The 25,293-nt window shown below is 41.4% G+C and overlaps 2 protein-coding genes across 4 annotated transcripts; both read left to right on the forward strand.

Moving 5' to 3' along the window:
* The first annotated feature begins 56 nt into the window (after positions 1–56).
* LOC115788402 (uncharacterized) lies at positions 57–3,638 on the forward strand. 2 transcript variants are annotated; one of them, XR_004020585.1, is made up of 5 exons: positions 57–203; positions 544–625; positions 739–960; positions 1,051–1,994; positions 2,028–3,638. XR_004020585.1 is itself a non-coding variant. In XM_030741408.1 (4 exons), the coding sequence occupies exons 1-4, from the start codon at positions 153–155 to the stop codon at positions 1,446–1,448; spliced, it is 753 nt and encodes a 250-aa protein (XP_030597268.1). In that variant the 5' UTR covers positions 57–152; the 3' UTR covers positions 1,449–3,638. The 2 variants fall into 2 exon arrangements, 1 of the variants encoding a protein (XP_030597268.1); XM_030741408.1 differs by having other exon boundaries at positions 1,051–3,638.
* A 224-nt stretch (positions 3,639–3,862) lies between these two features.
* hycc1 (hyccin PI4KA lipid kinase complex subunit 1) lies at positions 3,863–24,034 on the forward strand. Of its 2 annotated transcripts, XM_030740820.1 has the most exons (12): positions 3,863–4,023; positions 12,434–12,515; positions 13,175–13,276; positions 13,594–13,773; positions 14,616–14,696; positions 14,775–14,890; positions 15,621–15,716; positions 16,357–16,473; positions 16,824–16,911; positions 19,016–19,178; positions 20,284–20,627; positions 21,960–22,095. In XM_030740820.1, the coding sequence occupies exons 2-11, from the start codon at positions 12,465–12,467 to the stop codon at positions 20,580–20,582; spliced, it is 1,293 nt and encodes a 430-aa protein (XP_030596680.1). In that variant the 5' UTR covers positions 3,863–4,023; positions 12,434–12,464; the 3' UTR covers positions 20,583–20,627; positions 21,960–22,095. The 2 variants fall into 2 exon arrangements, with proteins under 2 accessions (XP_030596680.1, XP_030596679.1); XM_030740819.1 differs by lacking the exon at positions 20,284–20,627 and having other exon boundaries at positions 21,960–24,034.
* The last annotated feature ends 1,259 nt before the right edge of the window (positions 24,035–25,293 follow it).

Genomic DNA, 25,293 nt, shown 5'->3' on the forward strand with positions numbered 1-25,293 from the left:
AAAAAAAAAAAAAAAAAAAAAAGCAGGAAGAGTTATGTTTTTCTTTTCAGGACTCTCATGACACTGACGTCACGGGGAATGCGGACTACGATTGCTTTGTCGGGAATAACTGACCCGAAAACAAACTGAGAGACCACAGAGCTGCAGAAAAAATGCTTCGTTTCTGCTGTTGCTGCTTCTCAGGCGATAACTCCAACAACGAGGTATGTGCTTATGTACGGCACTTAGTTTTATGTAGCTTTTTTAAGAGTCTAAAGTGGCTTCCTTCGAATTTAGAAAGGAAACTATTGCTTCGCTTCCCTAATTACTCGATTTGCCCATTGAAACATTGCCTAGACTGATGAGGTCATCTTAATCGCTGCAGTGGCAAATTAGGTTTCCACCTAAATGTCTGCTTTTGTTGGGGATTTGAAATACAAACAGTGGACTCACGGTGAGTTTATGATAAAGTCATTGCACTACTGGTCCATGTGAACACACATGCCTCATTTTTGTGGTGATTTAAAAAAAAAAATGTAAAGAAACTAACTTTTCCTGTTTCAGAGACGACCTCTCCTGGATCCCAGACCATCTGAAGTCAATGTAGCTGAATCAGCCAGGCAGACCCATTCGCCAGCATGCAGTGGCAAGTCATTTCAGTCTTTCTAATGCGTATGAAAATGCCTGATGAATTTGGATCCACCTGTTTTTCTTGTTTTAAATCTGCATTTCGCAATCCTTTTTGTTAAACGTGCTCAGATGCACAGACTGTGAGACGGATTGGACGGCTGGTGATGAGGCGACTGTGTGTGCCAGAGTTGGATCAAAGGTTTTTGGAGATGGCTGAGACCTTCAATGAGCAGCAGGAAGGCTATGAGGCCATGGCGCTACATATCAGAAACCTGCAACAGAGTTTTGACTGTGCCCATGATGATACCCTCACTTTTGCTCAGTGTTTGGGGAAAATTAGAGACGAGCAAGGTGAGTGACATAGTACCTTTTAACACAAGCTACATGATAGCTGATGCCTCATTTTCCCCCCTTTTAAACTCAATTTCTGTGTACTTCCAGAAGCCACATACAGGGTCTCTCTAAAGATGAAGGGCTATGACTTCTTCCTCAATGTGGTTCCTGTGGGGTCTGAGGGTGAAAGGGAGGAAAGACCACTGCCTCCACGTCTGCAGATGGCTCAGAATGAACTGAAGCGTGCTTCTGACAGCACCAAAGTCACCATTTCAAAGGGTACCATCCTTCAGGAGCTTATTGGATGGCTGCTCCGTAGCCATGATAAAATGGCTGAGAAAGTGAAGGGGGCAGCAGAAACTTACCAAGAGCGAGGAAGACTGAGTGAGAACCTGGAAGAGAACATGAGGGAAGTGAGGAGGGCAAAAGAGCTGTCTCAGGGATACAGGCAGCAGGCCGCGGCAGTTCTCACTGAGGCTGCACAGATAGCGGGGGCTTATCTGTAGTTCATGTACCATTTTTAAATGTTTGGTTTTAACTGTCTGACCACAATACAGAAGATGTGCAGGATTCACCGGGCTTTTTGCTACCCCTCAGCTGCTACAAAAGCTGCTCTGTCTTGTTCTCAGTTTTGGTAAACATGCAACCCACAAATGGGTAGTCCTGTGAGCATGTATTTGTCTGCCAAATATTAACTAATCTGCATAAATATCTGCACCAACCACATCAAGACATTACCCTGCCCCCGGAAGGGGGAGGGCTTTATTTTGTCTGTTTGGGGTTTTTTTGCAGTATTACAGCAAAACTGCCAGTTCATTTCATACCAAATTTGCATAAAAGATGGCCCTGACCCTCAGATCACCTGATTACATTTTTGCTGTAACTGAGCAAAGATCAGAGGTCACTTTTTTCTGAAAATCTTGTGAAGTTAATAACTTGAGAACGATGTGATCTGGGTTCTTCAAATTCAATTCAATTCAGTTCAGTTCAATTTTATTTTTATAGCACCAAATCACAACAAACAGGCACCTCAAGGTGCTTTATATTGTAAGGTAAAGACCCTGCAAGGCGCTTTATATTGTAAGGTAAAGACCCTGCAGTAATTCATACCATAGATGCATCTACTAAACATCTTAACGACCTACATAATTCCTGGCTCTTGGCCATTTGCAAGCCACTGAGGTTCATATGAACAACATTAGGATCTTCTGAGACCTGGTAATTATGTTTTCTGTAACTTGTGCTTCCAGGGGTTTTGTGACGCCTAAAGATTCCACTGCCAGGAGGCTGAGGGGTAGCATTGGCAACTGACTGTATTTTTAGCACCATTGTTTCAAAGAAAAAAGTCGAGCTATTGTCATAGCATTGCCGTCAGCGTCTGTTCCACAAAAACTTTAATGTTGGCCATGATCTGATCCAGATTCTGGATTTGTCTGTTGTCCAGACCTTTCAGAAACTGAAAATATTTGGAGCATCGTGAAATGACAAATATGACAAAGCAATCCCAGATGTTTATGGACTGTTGTTAAAAGAAGAGGGGCTGCTACACAGTGGTAAACGTGGCCCTGCTTCAACTTTTTTGAAATGTGTTGTTGCTGCCAGTCAAGATGAGCTGATATTTTTCTTCAAGTGGTAAATTTTCTCAGCTCAAACATTTGATGTTTTCTGTGTTCTGTTGTGTATAAGATATGGGTTTATGAAGTTTGCGAATCATTGCATTCTGTTTTTTATACTTTACACAACATCCCAACTTTTTCAGAATTGGTGTTGCAGTTGACTTAAAGGGTACAGAGCTAAAATATCTTATATCTTACTGCACTAAGGTCCAGCATAAGCTAAATAAGGATTTTAAAAAAAAAATAAGTGTAAATCATGCAAAAATATTCCGGTAGAGTCCGGCAATAAAAATATGGCGTTGGAAATGGCCACAGTAGGTCCCCTCCAATATTCCTTAATATTTTTAATTTCACTGGCTACCATTAGGGGGCATCGCAGCTTCACTTTACTAACCGTCACGTTTCATTTTATACTGCTCAGCCTTTCAGAAATAGCACTACAGTCCATTTTATAATTATGCCACTAATTCTTTTGATTTTTTTTTTTTTTTGGCGAAACTTTTCCACAAACGTGTCTGTTCTATGATTTAACAAATTGTGAACCTCATGTTTATTCTTGTTTATTGCCCAGACATAACAGGATTCAGTTGACTACAACGGCAGCTGAAACTTAACTGGAGGTTGGTCATGACTGTCCATGTGGTGCTTTACTGTGACAACATACAGACTTTTAACTATTAACTGATTAAAAACCGCAGCTTTCCCACTGTTATTAACCTAAAAGCTAACCAGCACATGGTCATATGCCATCTTGATAATTAATTTCTGAAAATCCATTGTTCTAGAGGCCATTGTCACATGGGCATTTATTATTTACCAGAGAGGGACAGTTTTAGAGCAGTGCTTTTGCCTTTGGCTTTAATTTAATTTGGTGTCAAGTGTGATGTAAAAAGAAGCAACGCAAACTGCATTTGTTTCTAAATGAATATGCTCCGCAAATACATTTTTAAAATGGGATTAAAAGCAGATATACACACCCTAGATCACATTTTAGTGAAATATAATAGTTTAAAATGGTAACTGGTTATTTTTATAGTTCACTCGTGGTCATTCATATTTTTAATAAACTGATAATTGATATCCTGCTTACTTTACGTGTTCTTATAGAATAATCATGATTCATTAATAGCACATTTGGCAAATCAATCGGCTGACGGCGACAACCTACACTGATCGTGGAAATTATTAACTTGCGGTCTTCATGCCTAATTTGATTGGATAGTGTACTTGGGGGCGCGGCAATTGGATTACATACTGCTCTCTAATTGGCTCAGCAGCCTGCCGCTCAGTGCAGAGCGCGTCCCCTTGTCTAAAAGGTAGTCCGAGTGGAGAAAGTAATGAAGATGGAAGGAGCTGATGTTGAATTATTGAGGAGATTTATGGAGTAGCGAAGTGATAGCCGTTTACTCGTCCTACCGGAACAACAGAGGACGGTGATAGCAGGAAGCTGACAGATAGCATGCCCGTAAGTAAACATTAACTTCCTCAGTTTGCTGGGTGTCGTGCTTTAGCCGATCCAGCTAACTAGCTAATCTGTAAGCAACCGTAGTGACAGCTCGAAGTCATTCAGCGAGCCGACATAGAGTATGACGGCTCGGGATTCATTTACAGTCTTTGGCTGATACGAGTTAAGAAATACTCTGAAGTGAACGGCGGGAGCAAGCTAATGTGTTTTTTCCATTGAGATACAAGTGCGCCGGGAGAGCATTTCACGCTTTTTAAACAGATGCTGTTTAACCTGTGGTCACTGTGTGAGACGAGTTGGTTAGCAGCACCTAAGAACAGGTAGGATCCTCCTTAAATCCACTAAATAATATGAAGTAACACAACAGGCACGGTGGGAAGGCTTTCTGGCTTGTCAGACTAACGACAATTTCTTTGCTACCATTTTGCTTTTGTCGCATCGGTCGTAGAGCCAGACTTTGTACCTGACTTTATCTTGTTTGGTAGCAGGTGTGTGTGCAGGTGTGTGCACTTGTTGAGATTCCTTAGGGGATTTATGTTATGACAGTCTGGCAGGGGAAGAGAAACTACCACAGACCGGCATGTTGGATAATGCGTTGTTAGGATTTTTCTAATAGCTGTCATGTGATTGAGCTTTTCACCCGACCACTCATCCTGTTCTGGGGTTTCCTGTATTAAGCGGAGGGGGAGCTAGTGTTAAACTTTGCCACAAAAGAGCCCTGCAAATGCATGCTGTCGGAAATTAAAAGCTGCTTGTTTTATTCCTTTGTGACCTTCACAAAACGATTTCTGGTGTTGTGCCAGTTTTTTCTGTTTTAATAAGATACTATTGTAGTCGTAATTCATTGTTGTCCTGTGTGTGTTTCCCTTTGACCTTAGGCAGAGGCCATGCCTAGGGTTTGTTGGGTGGGTCCTGTTACTGTTAATTTAATGTCATCAGGGTGTGTATGCAAAGATGCAGGCACAAGTGCAGGCTTGTTAATGTGTGGTGTCGGTGGCTGCAAGTGTCTCAGGCCTCTTAATGCGTTTTGACAATGAATTGCAGCAGGTCATGGAGCAGAAAGATCGTGCAGACTCTGCTGTCATCTGACATCACGAATAGCCACCCATGCTCAAGGGTTCATGAAATTTCCTGGTAATTTGAGCAGTGAAAACTGTTACAGACTCTCTCACATTTCATTTGTTATGTATTTCCTGTACACATAGGCATGGCATGGGTAAAGCAATATTTTGTACTCATAAATACTGTTACATGTAGCACACTTTAACACCATAATAGGTCTTGAAAATCAAGTTAATCTCTGGTTGGAAGCGAGTTGCCTAACTGTATTGTAACAAGTTTAGTTGACACAAGTGGGGGGGGGGCACAAGTGTTAATATCAGGGGGAAAAATCCCTTATTTTAATCACTTGCTGGAGGAGGACAGTGAATTGGAGGGGCAAGAGGAGGGACAAGGATGCATCACTAGCTTAGAGGCAAGAGAGGAGAGCGTAGGCTGCTATAAGAGGATTCCTCACTGTCGGATCTCTCTATCTGTCTCCCTCAGTGGTGAAAACCACGCACGCAAACCACAGACTCTGTGTCATTTCTACTTAGCTGCAGGCAGTCGTCAGCTATATGTTTGTGCAGATGAAAGAAAATAGAAGCAGAAAAACAGACCTCCACCCATCCCCTTTTGTCCAAGGTATAAGCAACCTCCTTAAGGGGGAGAGCGAGGTGGGAGGCGGTGATGCAACAGAGATAAGGCAGGCCAAATAAAGAAGATGGCAACAGACGGTATAAAATTGAAGCGATATAAACTGAAGAGAGCTGTCAAAATAAAACGCTAAAGTCTGAATAGTCTAAATGGCTCTTAGCAGGGGCTGTGGAATAGGAGGTGGGGTCAAGCTATGGAGGCTGTCCTGCTTCTTCCCTTTTTTTGACAACGCACATCAGAGTAGTTCCTTAACAGCTGCTTCTTCTATTCAGGTCAAAACAGACTTGTTGTTCCTGGTCTGTAGTTTATAGCTGATCTGGTAGGGATAAATTTTAGTTCTTCTTCCTGGTACTAGTTTGCTTGGTATAACACTTTAAGTGTACCAGAGCTGAAGGCAGGTAAGGGTAATTTGTTAATGTAGGTTTTTTTTTTTTTTTGCTTATTGCATTTATTTTACAGTCATCTCCCTGGAAATTTTGTTCCTTAATGGAGTAAGTAAGTATGATTGCCGTTGTCTTGCTAACCAATAGTTTGTGTAACTAAACCTTGCACCACAGGAAAAAGCAGCTGGGGCAGCTCTGTCACTATCAAAACCACCCACTTCGTCATTCTCTTGCTTTTCTTCTCTCTTCCATTCAAACGTCCACTCCCATGTGGCCAATCAACTTCCTCAAAAAAAAAAAAAAAAAAAAAAAAAAAGGTGGTTCCAAAGTGTGTGTGTAATGGGAAATGATGTAATCAGCAGGCAGGGATGTGTACATGTGTGTGGGTGTCACCCTAATTCAGTCTCACTTGGTCTTGCTTCATCTCTTTCTGCTCCAGCTCTCCCAGACAGGTATTGCATGTGTTTGTGTGTGTGTGTATTTTTTAAAATGTGGTTTTTGTGTGAATCCATGTGAAGGCACTGGTGTGGTATTGTATGTCTGCCTCAGGTGTTTTGCAGAAACTCTGTCAGGTCATCAAGCTCACAACAAGGATTAGGAATGTAAAGTCAAAGCCTTTGTTTTGAAAGAAGTCTTCAGAAGGAGGAGTCACAAATAAGCTCATTTAGACCGGCAGCCCAGTGTGTGTGTTTGTGTGTAGAAGCGTAGCGTAGGTGTAAAAAATCACAGGGAATGAGCTGTCAAGTAGCTCACAGGAACAGGTTTTGTCAAAACCGGACACTGAATAAACACACTCACACAGACACACGTACAATCCATGACACAATCTTCATCGCTCTTTGCACAGTAGCTGGCTCACACAGCTTTTTGCACTGGAGAAAACTCGATGGTTAAACTACTTAATATGTTAGGATATTCTTTGAGCGTGTCTAGGTCACAGGGAGGTTAGGTGTGCGTGTGTGAGCATCATTCCTTATCGCATGTGTTTCTAAGGAGCTGAGAGGTTGCCAGGAGCAGCAAAGATCGAAACCTGATGAACTCTTTGTTTTTGTTACCTCCACTGAGGAAGTTTGTCTGTTAGCACGACTGAGGGAAATCTCGCAGAAACCTGGTAAAGAGGCTTTTACTAGGCAAAGGAAGAACACATTCAATTTTGTTTTAGATCCGGATCAACGGTTGTTTCCACTGAATGTTGTTTTCTTTTGTTGTTGTTGTATTTGGGGCCCGAGCACAAAACGTGCGAAGACCCTATTGTAATTGCTTGTTTTGTTTTTTTGGGTCGTGTGTAGCCATAACAGACAACTGCTGGAGGTCCCAGGCCATTAGCCCCCCCTTGAGTGCTGACAATCGTTACCCCTCCCCCATCAACAGCTAATGGATTATTTGCAATCCATTAGTTTTCAAATAATCCATTACTGCGCCCCCACGTTTCCATGTGAGGAATTTTTGCAGGGTTGTAATAAGCATTATTCTTGGTTAATATTGTAAATGACTGTGATATTAGATCATAAGTTTGTGCTCACTTAATGCTCTTCTAGCTGGCCCTGCTGTTTCACTCCCCTTGGGTTTCTTTCATACCCAATCACAGATATCACTATTTCTCTTTTCTCTTTTTAGCCATTGATCTCTGCTCTGCTTATCTTCCTGCACTACCCATCTGCAACTCTCCTCGTTTTATCTTGCATTAACTTCTTCAGCACATCATTGATTTGCTGCCGCCTATCCTTAACACTGGTTTATTCATGTGTTTATTGGTCAGCGTGATTGAGCTGCACAATGAGAACTCACCAGCTGCTGCATCATTTTGAGCAAGTGTGGCCCCTACAGTTAGTATTGATTTGAGTGAGCCTGTAATGACACAAAGACCGCTAACAAGTTAGCCAGACCAAGATGGAAGGTAAACACCTGCTTAATGACATAATTACACTCGATGTGTACTCCCAAGGCGATTAGTTTTCTATTTTCCTCCACTAGATAATTGTGCCTGTCTGCAATAGAGGCTAGAAATCTTCAAAACCATTTTTTTTATTTATGTGCTGCATGCACCACTATGCCTTGCGGTTTTAATGCAGTTTCATATTGAGTTATCAGTATTTCAGTGGGCGTGTGGTCTTAATGATGACTTGGTCTTCTTCACAGTAAAAATAAACCCTGAATTTCTTTTTTCTAATTGCGAGCAGTGGCAACTCTTTAGCTCACAAAAAACAAGTCATTGTACAGAGCCCAACTCATTTATCAGAGGGGCGATATTAGTATTTGCCCATCTATCAGCATTTATAACAGCCAAAAAATGCAAAAAAAAAAAAAAAAATATATATATATATATCTATCCTTCAAATGTATTATGAGTGGTGAGGTGTAGTTTGTCCACCTCAGGGCACTTTGTAAATTTCCTATTGGTAGCAACCAGCTGTTACAAGTAGGGCAAAGTGTAAATAACGACACATAGCAAATGATAGGGAGATCAGTTTATGTTTTGTGTTTCTGGGGAAAAAAATATTGGCTGATGTATTTGATCAAATATCGGTATCCATCTTAAAAATTCTATATTGGTCAGGCTTCATTATTGTACAGATGTCTATGAGAAAACCACCCTGCTCGTCCCCTGATCAATGACTTTAATAAGCATTTCCATGATGAATTAGTGGTCTCAGTTGCTAGTTTCTCATCTTATTGAGTACAGCATGATACTCATTTTGTAAACTGTGACACTTATTACAGCCTAACTGCAGGATGAAGCTGCTTTTCTTCTATGATTGGCAGTACTGAATGAGTATGCTCTATACCTATTTCTTGGTCATGTTTCAAAACAGCAAGATAACGACAGACACTCAGTAAAATTAGTAAAATCCCCGTGAAGCTTCCAGCTAAGGTAATCTTTTGTATACAGTTTATGAAATAACTGAATTAAAAGTCTGTCATTTCTTTATCACACTGTCTTTTGAACATTTAACAAGTGCAATTTGACACAACAAATAAATGGCAGTCAACAAGGCTGATATCAGCTGATGCCAAATCCAGCAGACACAGCGGTGCATCCCTGGTATGCTGAGATCTTATCTTAAATTACATCAGTAATAGAGGTGGAAAGATTAACAGTGAGCGATTGGCATGTTGTCTGACAGACAAGCATTTATTTGAAAATGTAATTCTTTCTTTTGTTTCCAGTGTTTGTTGAGACAGTGTCTGTCACGTGTGTCTGTGAGGGATCTTTGTAAGGGGAGTTGGCTACTTCCTTATTCTGCTCTTTTATAAATGGCCTCTATTCACTGTTTTCTAACTTTTTATAGGCCAGTTTATTGATCTGGTTCAATGACAAGAATGCTTTGTAGATTAGTAAGTTCTTCTAGTCTTGGTATTATTTAATAGCACATATCCTTCCATATTGAGCAAATCTCTTAACCCTTTTCCATTGTTTTACAGTCTCTGCATACTTGTTCAGTGTACGTGTCTTGTTTCTGTCCGTGTATCCAACTTTGTCACTGCAGTTTCTTTCTGCTGCTGGGATTGAAGGCAAATATATCACATAGGTAGGCGGCAAGGCTGGCAGCTGCTGATTGTAGCTTTAACGTGTCTTTTTCTGGAGGCATATGATGCAGATGACATGGCCCAGACGCCAATGTGGACACAGGGGTTGGGTTAAAAGTGATTCTGTAGGAGGAGGAAGAAGTCCTCTGACAAGTCTGACTCATGCACAATCTAATCGCAGTCTTTGTTTTGTTGCTCAAGTTAGTCGGCATATGCTGGCTGTCCTCCTCGTTGTCTTCATCAGTGTGAAAGAGCAGAACAGGCTACCACAAAGGACTAATTTCTGTAAATGGAGGCTATTCTGTGTTATAATCCTTCCACATTTCATGAGTCACTGGCTCCCCTCCCCCCTCGTCATTCCTGTCATTGGTGGAGTCCATAAATAGACACCTGGCTGCCATGAAGGGACCAAGCACCGGAATAATGCAAAAAGAAGCATTTGAATGCATGAAAAAGGCATCCGAAGGCAGGGAGGATGAGGAAAGAGAAATAACGTGTGGGAGGATGAGTGAATGGGTAAAGGAGCAAAGAAGGGACGGGGAAAGGAAGGCACAAAAATCAAGTGAACATTTCTTATTACAATTATGTACTGTATGTCCCTTTTGGAAGATTTTCTGATTAATGTCTGGCATGTATTTTCTTTAACAGAATATGTTGCGTAACGTTATCTTTCAAGGCCAGCCTTCTACCTGAGCTGAAAGTAAAGACCTTTTTACTAAACGTGTGTATCTTTCATCCAGGAAATGAAACCTTAGAGTAGTCTTGAAAAATACCCCCCCCCCCAAAAAAGAAAAAAAAGAAAAAAGAAAAATCTGAGCCCATTTTTCTGTGTAATGGGTGTGAGCATATAAGGACTCCTTCCTTCTACTTTTTTCCCTTCTAGCCTCGATTACCAGACATACCAAACATGGAATTTGTGTCTACATTCAACAGTCAATTTAGCCTTGTACTTGTAGTCTCAAAAAGTGCAGACACGACACAGGCACAATTCACTGAAAACAGATCATCCATCAGAGAAGTGCAGAGATGGTGACAGTCACAGTAGATTTCGATAAGGGGTTGTCAACATCTACGTGTGTGGCGTCGCATACAATCCAAATGTGGCATTTAAGAAGTAAATATTTGACCATTCTAGTCATACAAGAGCCTTTAACGATAATTGTTAGGCAGCTGGAAACTGCTGCAGGGATTTCCATCATGGTGATTCCATGAATTTTCACGCATAGAGCCATACTCGATGGCAGATATGAGGTATTTGTCGATGTAAGGGTATCTGCACTTATAAGAGCGGAAAAATAAAACATTAAAAGTAAAGAAGAGATGGGAGAAACAGCGTTGTTGCATAGTTCATCCAACAAAGGGTGCTCTCCAACTTCCCTTGTTGGGAACATGTGTTTAGAACGCCCCAAACGCAACAACCAGCTGATCTGAGCAGTCGTGCAGAGCATAAACGAGTAATCCACGACTTGTTTCAATAACAAAATATGTTTATTTTAAAATTCATAAATGACTACACATAACTGATCTGTTTGATTCATCTGTCTAAAAGGGGGAAAAAAAAAAAGGTTGGCCAATATCAGATTTGTAAATCGTTGGTATCAGTCTTATATTAGTTGGGCTCTGCTTGCATAGACTGTGCAAGATGGATTTAGCTTGTGTGTGTGTGTGTGTGTGTGTGTGTGTGTGTGTGTGTGTGTGTGTGTGTGTGTGTGTGTGTGTGTGTGTGTGTGTGTGTGTGTGTGTGTGTGAACCAGTGAACCAGTGAACCAGTGTGGCTAAAGTGACAAAAAGAAGTCCTGTTGCTTAAATGTCTTTGGGAACCTGATGCTTTGGCTCCCTTCTATGACCTCAGTAAACATTGTCATGATTTAATACAACATGAGGATTTTTGTTTTGTTTTGTTTTTTTTAAATTATGGTCCCATTTTGAGTAAAACTGACAATTAAGCAGTCCCTAATGTGTGAGCATGCAACTTCCCCAGCTTCTCAGTTTGATCCATACCGTGATGTACGGTTTCAAAACACCAAGATGGCGATTGTGAAACCGTTCAGCTCGAGGCTTCACAACAAGACTTCACTGACCAATGGGTGCCTTCATGAAGGCAACAGCCATCTTTAATATAAAGGGTAAAGAGCAAAGAAAGAAAAGGTACCATTTGAGTTTAAATCAAAAAGCTGCATGCATGCTGTACAAGTTTAGAAAAAGAGGGTGTGTGAATGCTGCAACAGATATGAAAAACAAACAGGGGAAGCAGAGATTTCATTGCATCATGCAAATGTCAGCTAAAGTAAGAAAGGAGCCTCTCTGTCTGTTTTGGATATACAAACTGTAGCGCCTGCATTCAGCTGTGCCATATTTCTTATTCTCATCAGTGCTTCAAAAGCAAAGCCAGCCAGGCTTTTCCGTGTGGGTGATTTTATTTTATGTTTTCTCGATTTTGTGAGTCTAAGTTGAGAAGGTACCAGTTGCAGAGGTGTGCGTCTGGAGAGGAATGAGAGGAAAATGGGAGGAGAATGAGGGGGAAGGAGAGACTCACGCTTTAGAGTATTGACTTGAGCTAGCACAGTTCACCACGGTCCTGCTGTGTGTAATAGAATTTTTTATTTATTTTTTTCTTTTCAAGAAGTTACCAGAAAAAAGGAGGCTGATAAATGTAGTGCTGGCTTTGTTCAGGCATGGAGTGCCTGTGTGTGTGCTGTTTTTGTGTATCTGTGCAGTATATTTGCTGTGTATTAATGTTGTTATGCAGAGAGTGTTTTTTTTTTGTTGTTTTTTTTTTTATTGGGATGTTTTTTCTTTTTTAGGTAGAGGTGACTCCACTGCAGATGAAGGAATATGTTGGCTATGGACCAAGGAGTGGTGGAGGAATGGCTGTCAGAATTTAAGGTACTGCTTTATTTTCTGCGTGCGAGTGTGTTTGGGGGGGGAAAGTACTGAAAAGCATTTGCCTGTGATCTGTATGCTGCACATTCTCTGCTGCTTCTTATTATTGACAGGATTTATTTCACACATAAACACACTCTCTGAAGTGCTTCATTACCAGAAAATTGCATGCTCCTACTCAAATATGAGCATTTGCTGTTAGGTGACCGGTACCAAAGCTGCAGCTTGGTGAGGAATATTAATGAAGAAGCAGATGAGATTTTTATTTATTTTTTTTTAAACTGCGTGAATGTGTGAGGACCAATCTGTTGTCCTCAGTCTGTAAAGTTGACCTCCTAATACATCCAGCTCAGTGCGACAGACAGTGATTGTCGTTAAAGAAGCTGTCAGAGTCTCTGCAGGATTTAAATACTATTAAAACGTCATTTCTGAGCATTTTCCCTTCAGTGAAAGCAGCAAAACTAAATGATGGTTATAGCTGCCATTCTCCTTTTACTGCCTTAAGGCTTTTTTTTTTTTTTTAATTCAAAAATCATTAATGTAAATAATATGAATTAGTGCTTATCTGTTCAGTAGTCACTTCTCAAACTCAAATGCTGTGAGCTTTGGTAAAACCTAAATCTGTAGTGTGTCAGACTTGATCTGGTTAACATGTGTTTCAGACCCTTCCTGACAGTGCCATCTCCACCTATGCCGCCTCACTAAAAGACAAAGGTGCCCTGGTCCCTGCACTCTACAAGGTCATCAGAGAGAACTATAGTGATGTATGTACACATAAATCTTTTATTACTTTAATATTAGACTGTAAATGCCTGAACATCCAACATTTAACCAGTACTTAAAAGTATTTTGTCATATGTTTAGTGCCACTATTTACCTGCTTTGTTTTTGTTATTATGTTTTTACTCAGCCTTGATAATCTTGTGTTTGTGGACCCGTCAGCTTGCAAACACTGCATCCCTCAAGCAGTGCTGCGATATTACTGTCGAACCGTAGATGCCAAATACAAAATTTGTTGCAGTCGGGTTGGCAGCTGTTGTCTCGTGATTTTAATTTTTTATTTATTTTGTGTCCTCCCCAGTTGTTGGAGCCAGTGTGTCACCAGTTGTTTGAGTTTTACCGGAGCGGCGAGCCGCAGCTGCAGCGTTTCACACTACAGTTCCTTCCGGAGCTCCTGTGGAGCCTCCTGTCCGTCAGCGCAGCCAGAGACCCCCACACCTCCGGCTGCATCGAGGCCCTGCTGCTGGGCATTTATAACCTGGTGAGGGAGAGGATGAGGCACTTGTAGCCGGTTGGTTTTTAGTTGCAGAGATGAAGCTCACGGGCGATTGTTTTTACTTATTTTCACTGGAGGAAAGCTGCTCTGTTAACAGCAATGAGTTGTTTTAAGTGCAAAGTAATGAAAAACACAAGGAAAAATCCTTGATCCTTACTAAGTGGAAATTATCATGAAATTGCCAAAGCAGGGGACTTAACTGCTCAACTATTTCTGGGATCTGCGTCATGAGTTTTGAAAGATTACTTTATGCCCTTTCTGCCTTGTTAGACAGCTATGCATGAAGAGTGATGGGAAATATGGGGGAGGAGTAGTGGAACAGAAACAGTGACTTTACACATGGAACACCTTGCAAATGCCCTTCTTTTTAATTTTTTTTTTTTTTAATTTACTGAAAGATTTGAAGTCATTAATGTTTGTTTTGTCATGTTTTCATGCATTTCAGCTCTGAGTGATCTATCAGCAAAGTCCACTGTCTCCTCACTTCCCCTCTGAATACTAGAATAGGTCAGCTGTCATTCAACTGGTTCCCATTAATCAGTTTGACATTAACATGCACACAGGGGGAGGCCAAAACCCCAGGGTTTGTGCCTCTGTGACTGTATACACACACACACACACACACACGAGCACCCACCAACAGACTCAGTGGAGAAACAAGACCCTCAGGTCCACAAACAAACACCCACACATAGCAGATGAGTGTGCTCGACGAGATCAGCACATGCTCTTTAGAGGTTTAAGGGCAGACACAGGAAAAAGGTTTTTCATTTTTGTTTTCATCCACAGAAAAGTTTTATTTGTCTTCCTGTCTTTCTCTTTCACAGGAAATAGTTGATAAAGATGGGCAGAGTAAGACGTTATCTTTTACCGTCCCTTCCCTCTCCAAACCCTCAGTCTACCATGAGGTGAGTGTTTCCTCATTTAAAGTTATGCTAGGGTTGTTTATGCAGAAATGTAGTTATATAAACTTTATCCACTTCTAGCCTTCAGCTATTGGCTCCATGGCCCTTACTGAAGGAGCTCTAGCTAACCATGGGCTGAGCAAAGTGGTGTACAGCGGGCCTCACCTCCAGAGAGAAAACTTCACAGCACAGAACAGGTAAGAGGCATCTACTGGTTTTAAAATGTGTTTTACTGGTAGTTGGATACCAGTCTGTTTGTTTGAAAAATGGTAGCAAACACCAACTAAAAAATTAAAAAAAACAGGAATGCATATAAAAGATGGAGAATCTGACCAAAAAAAGTACTTTTTAAAAATTCATTTGTGCCTAAAAATGTACTATTACTTTTAATAACAAACTGGCTAAAACAGATTCATGAAGACATGTGTAGGAATGGTGAGTTTAGCTGCTGCCATGACCAATTATTTGAGGGTAGCTTCAGCGATGGCCCGTGGCAGTTGTCTCTGCCTTGTTACGTTTGAACTTGTTATCTAGCCGTTAGGGTTTCTTAAATTAATATAACTGAAAGGAAAGTCTGAAGGTCACTTTGGCCTGAGTTGAACATCCCTGCCTTTTTTAGACTGCTTTAAACTAACTCAGTATTCAAAATGGTTAACAAATCATGTTTTCAAGTTAGAGAATTCTTATCCAGCTTTAAAAAATGGTTGCATTTAAAGATCCTGCAGATATAATCAATGTAATTGTAGTGTTTTTTTTTGTTTTGTTTTGTTTTTTTCCGTGGTTCGTGTTATCCTAATAGTATAACTTGCTTTAGTAACCTTTTAGTTTAGTACAGATGGAAGTATAACTGTCTGGGAATTTCATGTTTTAAGATTTTGGTGTGTCTTAAATAATGTGCCGTTTCAAGGGTTTGTTTGTGTTATTGAGATTTGAGGTGCTGACTTTCCTGCTGCTCTGCTACAACGCGGCTCTCAGCTACATGTCCTCCACCTCCCTGCAGTCCCTCTGCCAGCTCAGCTCCAGGTAAAACATACACACACGAATCAGCATTTGTGGGTCACTTAACTTGAGGACTAGACACAGACACACACAAACTACTGTCATTCTTTTATAGCTTTTAGTGTTGCTGAGGTTATAGCTAATGTTTTATGGAGGCAACTTACACACACACACACACACACACACACACACACACACACACACACACACTTGCAAGTCATTGCTTATCCGATCCTCTTATAGACTTTGCTGCCAGAGAGAGCCAAGATACCGCTATTTGGCAAAGAGCTGCAGTGTACACACATCCCAGCTCAGTAATCTGCCAGCTACAGCTGAGCATTGGTCTGATGAGCACTGAGCTAAAGCGAAGTCATCAGCCTTGATTTCCCCTTAACTGTTTGCAGTGTTAGCAGCTCTGTATAAGGCGTAACAGCTTCTAATGTACAGATGTTACCTCATGTTAGTTGATTCCTCTGAAACTTGTAAGATGCATGTGTGGGTGTGGTTCGATCAATACCTCGCCTGGTGAGTTTCATATTAGCTAGTCACAGTTAAGTAAATATCCCTTAATGGTGCTGCAGCTAAGTGGCCCACGGGAGTTGTTTCCTTGCTTCCTTTTTTACTCATTCAAGCCTCTAATGTGCTTTTATTGGTTGTCCATCAGGGTGTGTATATGTGGTTACCCACGGCAACAGATGCGGCGCTATAAAGGCATTAGCACGCGACTCACCGTCACATCAGAGTTCCTGGTTCAGCTCATCACAGGGATCCACTACGCCTTGTGAGTGTACACATATGCCAGCACACGGGCAGCAAAAGTTCCCACAGCCTCACAATGTCAAACTTTAAGTTTCAATGTTAAATAAATTTCACAAAGATAGGGTACAGTACAGGGAGCTCCTGATCCTTGTTTGTACAGTTGAGATAATTAATCTGAACAGTTTACATTCCAAGGTTCTGTTTTTATGAATGATGTGACACTTTAATTACAACCATTTCTGATGTCTCAGCTCATTTCTTAAAGTGACACGTTTTTAAATATGTCTGATTTTTATAATGAATCTCTTAATCTGTGTGTTTAGACTAATGTGTACAAACTGATTGTATGTGTGTGTTTCTGCCTGCGTGTAGGTGTAACGGTGAAGTTGAACTGGGATCCAAAGCACTGGATGACGTTCTGTATCGAGCCCAACTAGAGTTGTTCCCCGAAGCTCTGTTGGTGGGTTAACTAATATTTTCCTGCCACTATCAAACGTCCTTTAAATGTGTGCATCTTTGAGTCTGAGAGAGAGGGAGAGCATGTGATTGTTGTGCACATGCTGGCCTGTGGTTTTGTTTCATGCAGCACAGTATGCTGCATTGTGTTTGGGGGTGTGTGTGTGTGGGTGTGTGTGTGTGTGTGTGTGTGTGTGTGTGTGTGTGTGTGTGTGTGTACACGCGCGCGCCAGAGACTGCAGCCAGAGTGTAATCCCACAAGATTATTTACATGCTTTCCACTCTGCTCTGTTAAGCTGTAATCCTTGCGGCCCAGAGAGTAGAGGATTGAACCTGCATGTACTGTACAGTATTACTACACAAATCAAGGTGTGCGCCTTTACAACAATAAAAACAAACAGTATTTATGTTAATATTAGTAATAGTGCTGATGGTTTAAATTTAAATTTTATTTTTTTCAGAATAAAGTTGGTTTCTTTTTTGCAAGCTGAATACACTAGCTGGCTGCTAGCTTAGCATAATTTGGTGATGTGTCTCTCATGAGACTAGTGCGGTGAAGCCTCACAGACAAAAGACATGCTGTGTTTGTGATTATGAGGCTTTCTACCTCATGTTACATGCTCAACTGTTAGGAGATTATCAGTGCAACTGCCCCGTGAGAATTTCGAGTAGGAGCAAAGATTATTATATAAAGTCTTGTGAAATCCTTTTCAGAGTGAAGTACAAGGCCTTTTGTTTCTTTTCCTGTTCCATTAGTTAATGCCAAGATTTGTGATTGTGCACAACTCGGGTAGAAGTGAAATTATTGGTGAGATGCTATTAGTTTGGTCACATAAACAAAATTTCAACATGTACTTCATGTCTATCCTATCCTTGGTTGATGGGGTAGATTAGTTTCTAATGTAGCTGCAGAATGGATGCGCTGATATTGTCTGAACATCTGTATGTTGGCTGATATTAGTTATCGGCAAAAATGATAGCAGTGGGCGATAGTCACCTGTTTCACCAGTTTTTTGCTGGCTAAATGTTCAAAGATCATCCAATGAAGAGCTGAAATACTTTTAAGTGTAACATTTTTTTTTTTTTTTATTTTATTCATTTTTTTAGAATAAATAGATAAAACATAAACGAACAGCTGTCAGCCTAATTGAAGGCTCAGTATCTGTGCATCCCCAAGTAGCACTTGTTATACAGTACTGCTGTTTTTTCACTGATGCCAGTACCAATGAGAAAAAACTGAAATGAAAATAGAACCTTTTTGTAATTGTTGAAAATACAAGAAAATCGACCTATAGTATCGAAAGCTTTGTAGCTTTCTAAATTTGGCAGTAAATCATCTGTACTTGGTCTTGCAGAAAAAATATTGAGTTAACTAAATATTTATAAAAACAATATTTAAAAAATTAAAGTCAGGCCAAATTCTTTCTGCATTAATGCAAAGTAATGAGTAGTTTCCATTAGTGATAATGGTTAAAGCAAGTGTGTATGTTTTTGTATTTTATGCAAGCTGAGCCTGAATGCAAAATGAAACTACTGTATGTTTCCACCAGTCTCAGTTCAGTTCATACTAAGATAAACCTGTGCAGTGTTGTAAAGTTTGGTGCATAAAGTTTTTCTTTTCTTCTCATAGCTGCCTGTTAATGATGAACTGGGACATAAATTACTGGTACCTTCATAAACTACCAGAAATTATAAACATTACCTAAAAATAAAACTTGACCTTTGAAGCATAAAAAAACAGCAAACGCAGACAGAGTACACACTCCCCTCTCTGACATTCATTGTACTGTTGGACCTTTGAGAAAATGTAACAATGCCCATATGTTCTCCTGTGCTGCCAGGGAAGCTTTCTGGCAGCCCAGGAATTAATTTAATCATGAAATAATAAAATTGTTTTTGGAGTTATTTTTCTTTTGTTGTTGGGTGCATATTTTCTATGTGGTCCTCAACTGTGTGCTGGCTTTTTTTTTTTTTTAAATGTACACTCTCATCAAAAGGTTGAGAAGCCCTGATCTAAGGCTTATGCCAGATGTCTTTCTCCTCAGTTTTGAAAATGTGCCACAAAGTAATACAATGAACTGTGAAAATGTGATTCTTGTTATCTTCAGGTGGGTAACGCCATCAAGTCATCATTGCACGGTGCGGCACTGAAAACCAACAACAAGGAGGGTCCGCGGAGTATCCAGGTGGAGATCACACCTACCTCCTCGAGGATCTCTCGCAACGCCGTCACCTCCCTCTCGATCAGGGGACATCGCTGGAAGAGACACGGTGAGATGCATGCACGGGAGAAAAATAAATAAATGAGACGCAGGTGTGAGGCAGACTTGCCAAACCAGAGTTCCTACGCGTACTTTTCGTGGCTTAAAAAGAAAACACTGGCGTTATATCTATTCATCAGAACAGTTTCAAAGGAGAGAGCGAGAGGTTTAGAACTCATTACCCATTTACTCATTTCACTGTGACAGTCACTGTGTTCTTGTCATCCTTCAGTCCTCAAGATCATAGATCGCCCATCCTCAGCTTTCAAACTAGTGCCGTCCTTCTCGTTCAAAACCACAGCTTCCTGTCTGATTTGTTAGAATACACTCGAGATGGTGGCAGCACAGGGGCAAAACAGGCAGTCAGTGTAAGAACAGCCAGCCAGGCAGGCAGATTCAACATGTCACATAAAGCTGAGATGATAGAGTGCAGGTAGTGTGTTTTTTTTTTTTGTTTTTTTTTTGTGCAGTTTGAGCCCTGTGCTGATGACTTTTATGAGTATTATAATGACCAGAGAACAAATGAGTCAGACTTATACTGCCCTTTCGAGTAAATGATGGCAGCTTCTTTGTGGTGTAGAATTAGCAGCGAGCTGCTCTCTTTTCCCAGAGTGTATTTTGGGTAAATTACAGCCTTCAGCTAGTTTAATAAGTAGGTTTCATATTGAGCCTAATGCATGTTTTACCTATCATGGATCCTACTTTTTTTTTTTTTGGAGCCCTTATCAGAGCTGCTTGTTTATGTTTAAGCTTTATAGCTTTTGCTGTGAGCAGCTGATGGAGGAAAAATATCATTAAGTATTTATTTTTGAGGATGAGTGGTGATTTAATATGAACTATGATTTCATTTAAGTACTGTGTTCATATTCATTTCCATGTAGCATGTATGTTGACCATTTGTTGTTCTGATCACTATGATTTTTTTTTTCTTTTTATTTTTCTGCCATTACATTGATTACCTGTATATGTGTTTGTGTTTTGTTCTGTTGTGCCTGTGCATTTGGCCACCTTTATGTTTTTCATGTACTTGTGCATGAAATGTGTTTGCACGCGTGTGTGTGTGTGTGTGTGTCTGTGTATTGTTTTACTACCCCGCCCATGCAACCACCCACCAGGAGAGAACCAGGAGATGAGTGTAGACGGTGAGGCTGCAGTGGGGGGCGTGACCATCCCAGAGATCAGTGTAACAGGTGTGAGCGGCGATCGAATGCCCAACGGAGACTCGCTGCGGCCACGCCCTGATGGTCGTGTCCCACCTGACGGCGACATGATGGGTGCTACCTCTGAGGTCAGCATGGACCCCCGAGCTCATGAATCCAGCACACGTCTGGAGGTCAGGAGGCAGAAGTCTGTGAGGCGAATGGTGGAGAATGAGGGTTCAGGGTCGACCTCCACAGGGAGGAACCAGTACTAAGGTCCTGCCCCTCCTTCCCCTTGCCCCGATCCTGGGGTAACCTAGGTAACACTGTGTGGGGGGGTGGTGGTGGTCTAAAAAGCTGCATGACATTTTTTTTTCCCCCCTCTCCTTTTTACCTTTTTGCACTGGGCTCTGCCACCCTCTCACTGCGCTGCTCCTCTCATCTGTCTGTCCAACATCATTCATTCATTTACTCTCTCCTTTGTGGCTAAAGCTTCTTCATGAAGATCTCCTGCTGGAATTCTTAAAGTGCAAGTGAATTATTGAAGATTCCACTGAATAACAGATCAATAACCTGATTTTAAAAAATGCATTAATATCAAAGCAATGACATGCGTTTATGCCGAGCAATTGGATGCCATCAAAAGCAGAACATCAGTCAAAGAGGCACTTTAAACAGGTTTAAAATGAGATTTATGTACATTGTGCAGTCTATCTTGATTAGTGAAGGTCACCCCAAAGCCAGTAGTCACTGATAAGTCATGGTGACCTTGAATCATAAGTCCCATATATCTGTTAGCATATCCAGAAGACTTCTGCGTTATCAGAGACCTTTGTGGTCTCTCTTCCTCGGTACATTACCCCGGGTTGCACCTGGTCACAGATTACTTCCTTCTGACTGGTAGATAGGAGCTGAAGAAAGATATGCCGGTCTTGAATTATGTGCTCTCACCATGTTAAATTTAGAATCAAATGAGTGCAGATCTGTTTTGAGCAAGCTAATTCTGAACATGAAAGAGTGTAACAAGACCTGCCTATCTGTCTGTTTTTTCAGCTGTTTACTGGTGTTCTGTGACAGTGGTGGCGTCAGTTTAGAAATGTGTATTTGTGAATATGCAGTTGGTTGTGGTTGGCCTCTCACATTGGTGTGTATGCATTTATTAATGAAAGCAGGAAAAGTGATTTTGTGTGTTTAGAGTAAGCAACGAGAGGACAAAAATCAATTTCGGGTGTACTAAATTGTGCCTTGATTTGCCTTCATTACTTTCCCTCCATGGTCTGAGGCTTTTGCTCTTAGATGCTCTCTTCCTGCTTTTGGGATGACAGATGCGCTCCTCTGCCACTAAATTACTGACTCTTGGCTCACAGAGCTGCTGGGTATCATAACATGTGTGTTGTGCTGGAACTTACTGTTTCTGGTCAATTGGTGAGACATTACAGTGTGAGGCGCCACCTGCTGGACAGTGATGAACCTCTTCTGTCATCCAGCAACATGATATTGCACAAAATTTAAACAGTTTGTTCTTTTTGAACAGTTTATTCTCCAAAGGTTTGATTGGATTAGGCTGGATGACAGATGAGACTTTTCTCTTTTCGCTCTTGTGCTGTTTTTTCATGTTGGTCCTTGTTTATCTTCCTCTGTATGTCGCACAGACGCAGTGGATCTGGGTTCCCCGGATGAGCTGATGGATATTTCAGAGGTGGATGAAGGGGTTTGGCCAGGTGGGGCGGGGGCCGACATGACCCCACCCACCATCACTATCAGCAACAGCGTCACAACGTTGAACCTGGGGGCCAAAGCCATGAAGAAGTGTCGGCTTGGCGGGCGGACCAGCAAGGACAAGGAGACTGGCCTTCTAATGACGGGCCGGGCCGCCAGCGAAAACGCAGAGCTGTCTGTCAAGCGGCTAACGCTCACTTCCAGCCAATCGGTCCCCAAGGCGGGAGCTCTCACCAGCTTGACGCGCACTGCCAGCGCCGTCTTCTCACGCTCCTTTGAGCACGTGGCCAGCGGCAACGCCCCTCCTGCCAGCAACCACACCACCTCCGAAGCTGGCCGGTACTCCTGCAGCCTTCAGGAGGAAGGCTTGGCGTACTTGAGCCCAGCACCAAACCACACACAGCGCTCCCCCAGCATTAGCATTCACCTTGGCTCTGATCTTTGAACTCGAGTGTGACTCTTTGACTGGATGAAGCCTCATCTCTGATCCTGTGACCCCATACCTGTGACCTGGAACTCCAAGCCATGCTAACTGCAGTTGACTGCGAAAGAAACACTCCCGTGAATTTATTTTTTTTTTTTTGAAAGGGGGGGGGGGGGCATCTTTAATTCTCTGTGCTGTGAACCGCTGTGTGCAGTCAGAGGCGTCAAAGACGCCACTTCCAGCTTTGTCTGATTTTTAGCAGTGCGCTCATGACAGGACAAAAGTGCAGTCATGAATGAGCGCACTTAAAACTGATCACTAAGAAACTGTGTGGAAAAGTAATCTAACCTGTAATTGTTACCCTGCATGGCTTTTCCATACATCCATCCTTACAGCCCAGGATTGTTAAAGGGCAACTGTTGAGTGTGTGTGCGCGCGCGCGTGTGTGTGTGTGTACTTTGTGTGTGTGTGTGTGTGTGTGTGTGTGTGTGTGTGTGTGTGTGCAACTGTTTTTAGAAAAAAAAGGCTGCTGATTGATGAAGTGAAAAAGGTGATTCTCCTAGTTGGAACAGTGTTTCTACTACTTTTTTAAAAATAATAATAATAATAATGATGAATTCCCTCCCACAGCAATACAAAACTGTTCTATTCAGTGTTTTTTATCTTTTGGGCTGTTTACTGAATCTTCCTTCTTTTCGCACTTATCAAATCTTATACATGTACTTTATTCTTCCTTAAAAAACAAACAAACAAAAAAAAAGCTACAACTAAAATATTAATAATCAGCCAGTATGATAGGAATCTGGGCTTTATGTTTACAATCACGCAGTATTCTCATTAAAGATGGAGAAGCAATATTTCCCCCTCGCACCTTCCTGAACTACTTTGCATTTGATTGCAAAAATTGAGAAAAAGACAAAGATGATGAGGGTTTTTAAAGGATGAGTTTTGTGTGTGTGATTTAAGTATTAAATTTTGCACATGGAAGAACAAATGATTTGTGTTTTTCAACGCTGGTATTTTCTTATTCACGAGAGAGGTTTGACTCTCAAATGTTGTATTTCCCTGTGAGAGAGAGAGATGCTTTGTTGCCCCTTTTGAAGGCTCCAAACCGGTGAAAGAATTTGACACTTCGTAATAAAGTTAAGCTGACTCGACCTCAGCCGTAGAAGCACGTGTGGGGCATCAGGGCATCTTCCCTGTCTTCTGGTCCACTCACCATTCCGGCTGTTTGTAGTGTTAGTGCTTTAGTTTCCTGTGTCTCTTCCTGTCCTTCATCGTGGCACAAGACATGGTGATATTCTCTTGTACCAGCAATGGAATAAAAACTCCAACCATCAGCTACATTTGATGTCTTAAATCAAGCGTTCCTGCTGCCTGACCCTCAAGCAAATTTGTAGTCTGTTGTCCGTGTACTGAGTGTCTGTAGCGTGGTGGGACAATAACAATCATGTTTCTCTGTATGTGGTTTAACAGAATGTGTACGGGTAAGCTGTTGTACTCAAGACCGGTTATGTTGGCCTTTCTACGTCTGAAAATAACTCACTGCTATGACTTCTGGGAATAAAGTGTTTCTATATTTCAGTCTTCTGCTCCAGTTTTTTCTGCTCATCACTGAAGTTCAGACCAATAAATTCACCTGAAACCGTGTCAGGTTATTATATAAACCATGTACTGTGCAAAACTCTGGAGCCAACCCTTGTTTCTTTATATTTTGCTTCCAGTGAGCCACACATTTTCTTTAACACTAACCTATGAATCATTCAAGCTTAAAAAAAAAAAGCACCTAACTCAAGGGATTAACCACAGTTGTATCTGCACATAACAGACATTTGGCAAAGAACTGATTTTAAATGGTAGCTTTAGGCATTTTGTTACTAGCAGCCTGTCACAAAAACACATTTATTCCCATTTCTTTTGTCGAATTAATGAAAAATGTCAAAGATAACACAGTTTGGCAGGCGTAAAATATTTTTACACCAACACGAGCTGAAAACTTAAAAATCTTAGAAAATCTGAGGAAACTGGACAAGTGGAGCACAAAAGAAGCAGTGGCAGGCCTAAATAAACTATCTACAGCATATGACCAGTATCTGAAAGTCACGTCCTTATAGGAAAAATGAGCAAAGACCTGACACTAAAACAGAAATATATCCAACAGTGAGCATCTATAGCCACTTGGTGGAGGCTCTGTCATGGTATAGGGCTTAATTTCAGCCTGTGGTGTTGGAGATCTTGTTAAAATTGATGGAATTATTGATACAGAAAAGTGATCAGATTTTGATCCACCATGCAGCACCATCTGGAAAGTGTCTGACTGGAAACTGCTTAATTTTTTTTCAGCATGACAATGGTCCCAACACAGTAAGCATAGCTGGATAGAAAAACACATAATGGAACACCATCAGTCATGGATAGTGCAGACGGTCCAGAGCCCAGACCTCAACATTATTGCACAACAGGTCCACTGTGGATGCTATCTTAGAGGTAGTCCAGCTGGCTCTCACCCACCTGGAGAGCAGGGACTCCTATACCAGGCTGCTCTTCCAGGACTTTAGCTGCTTGTTCATACAGTAAGCTGGGTGCACTTGTCCTGAGCTCCTCACTAAGCAAATTGGGTCCTGGACTTTTTAACAAATAGGAAGCAGACAGTCTAAATCCACGACATCACCTCTTGCCCCATCACCCTCAACACTGGCTCCCCTCAGGGATGTGTCCTCAGCCCTCTACTGTGCACGCTGCTTACGTATTACTGCTCATCCACATTCCTGAGCACCGACATCATTAAGTATGTGGATGACACAGCAGTGGTTGGACTCATCTCAAACGATGATGAGATGGAG

Source organism: Archocentrus centrarchus, chromosome 11, assembly GCF_007364275.1.
Source record: "Archocentrus centrarchus isolate MPI-CPG fArcCen1 chromosome 11, fArcCen1, whole genome shotgun sequence".
Classification (NCBI taxonomy): Eukaryota; Metazoa; Chordata; class Actinopteri; order Cichliformes; family Cichlidae; genus Archocentrus; species Archocentrus centrarchus.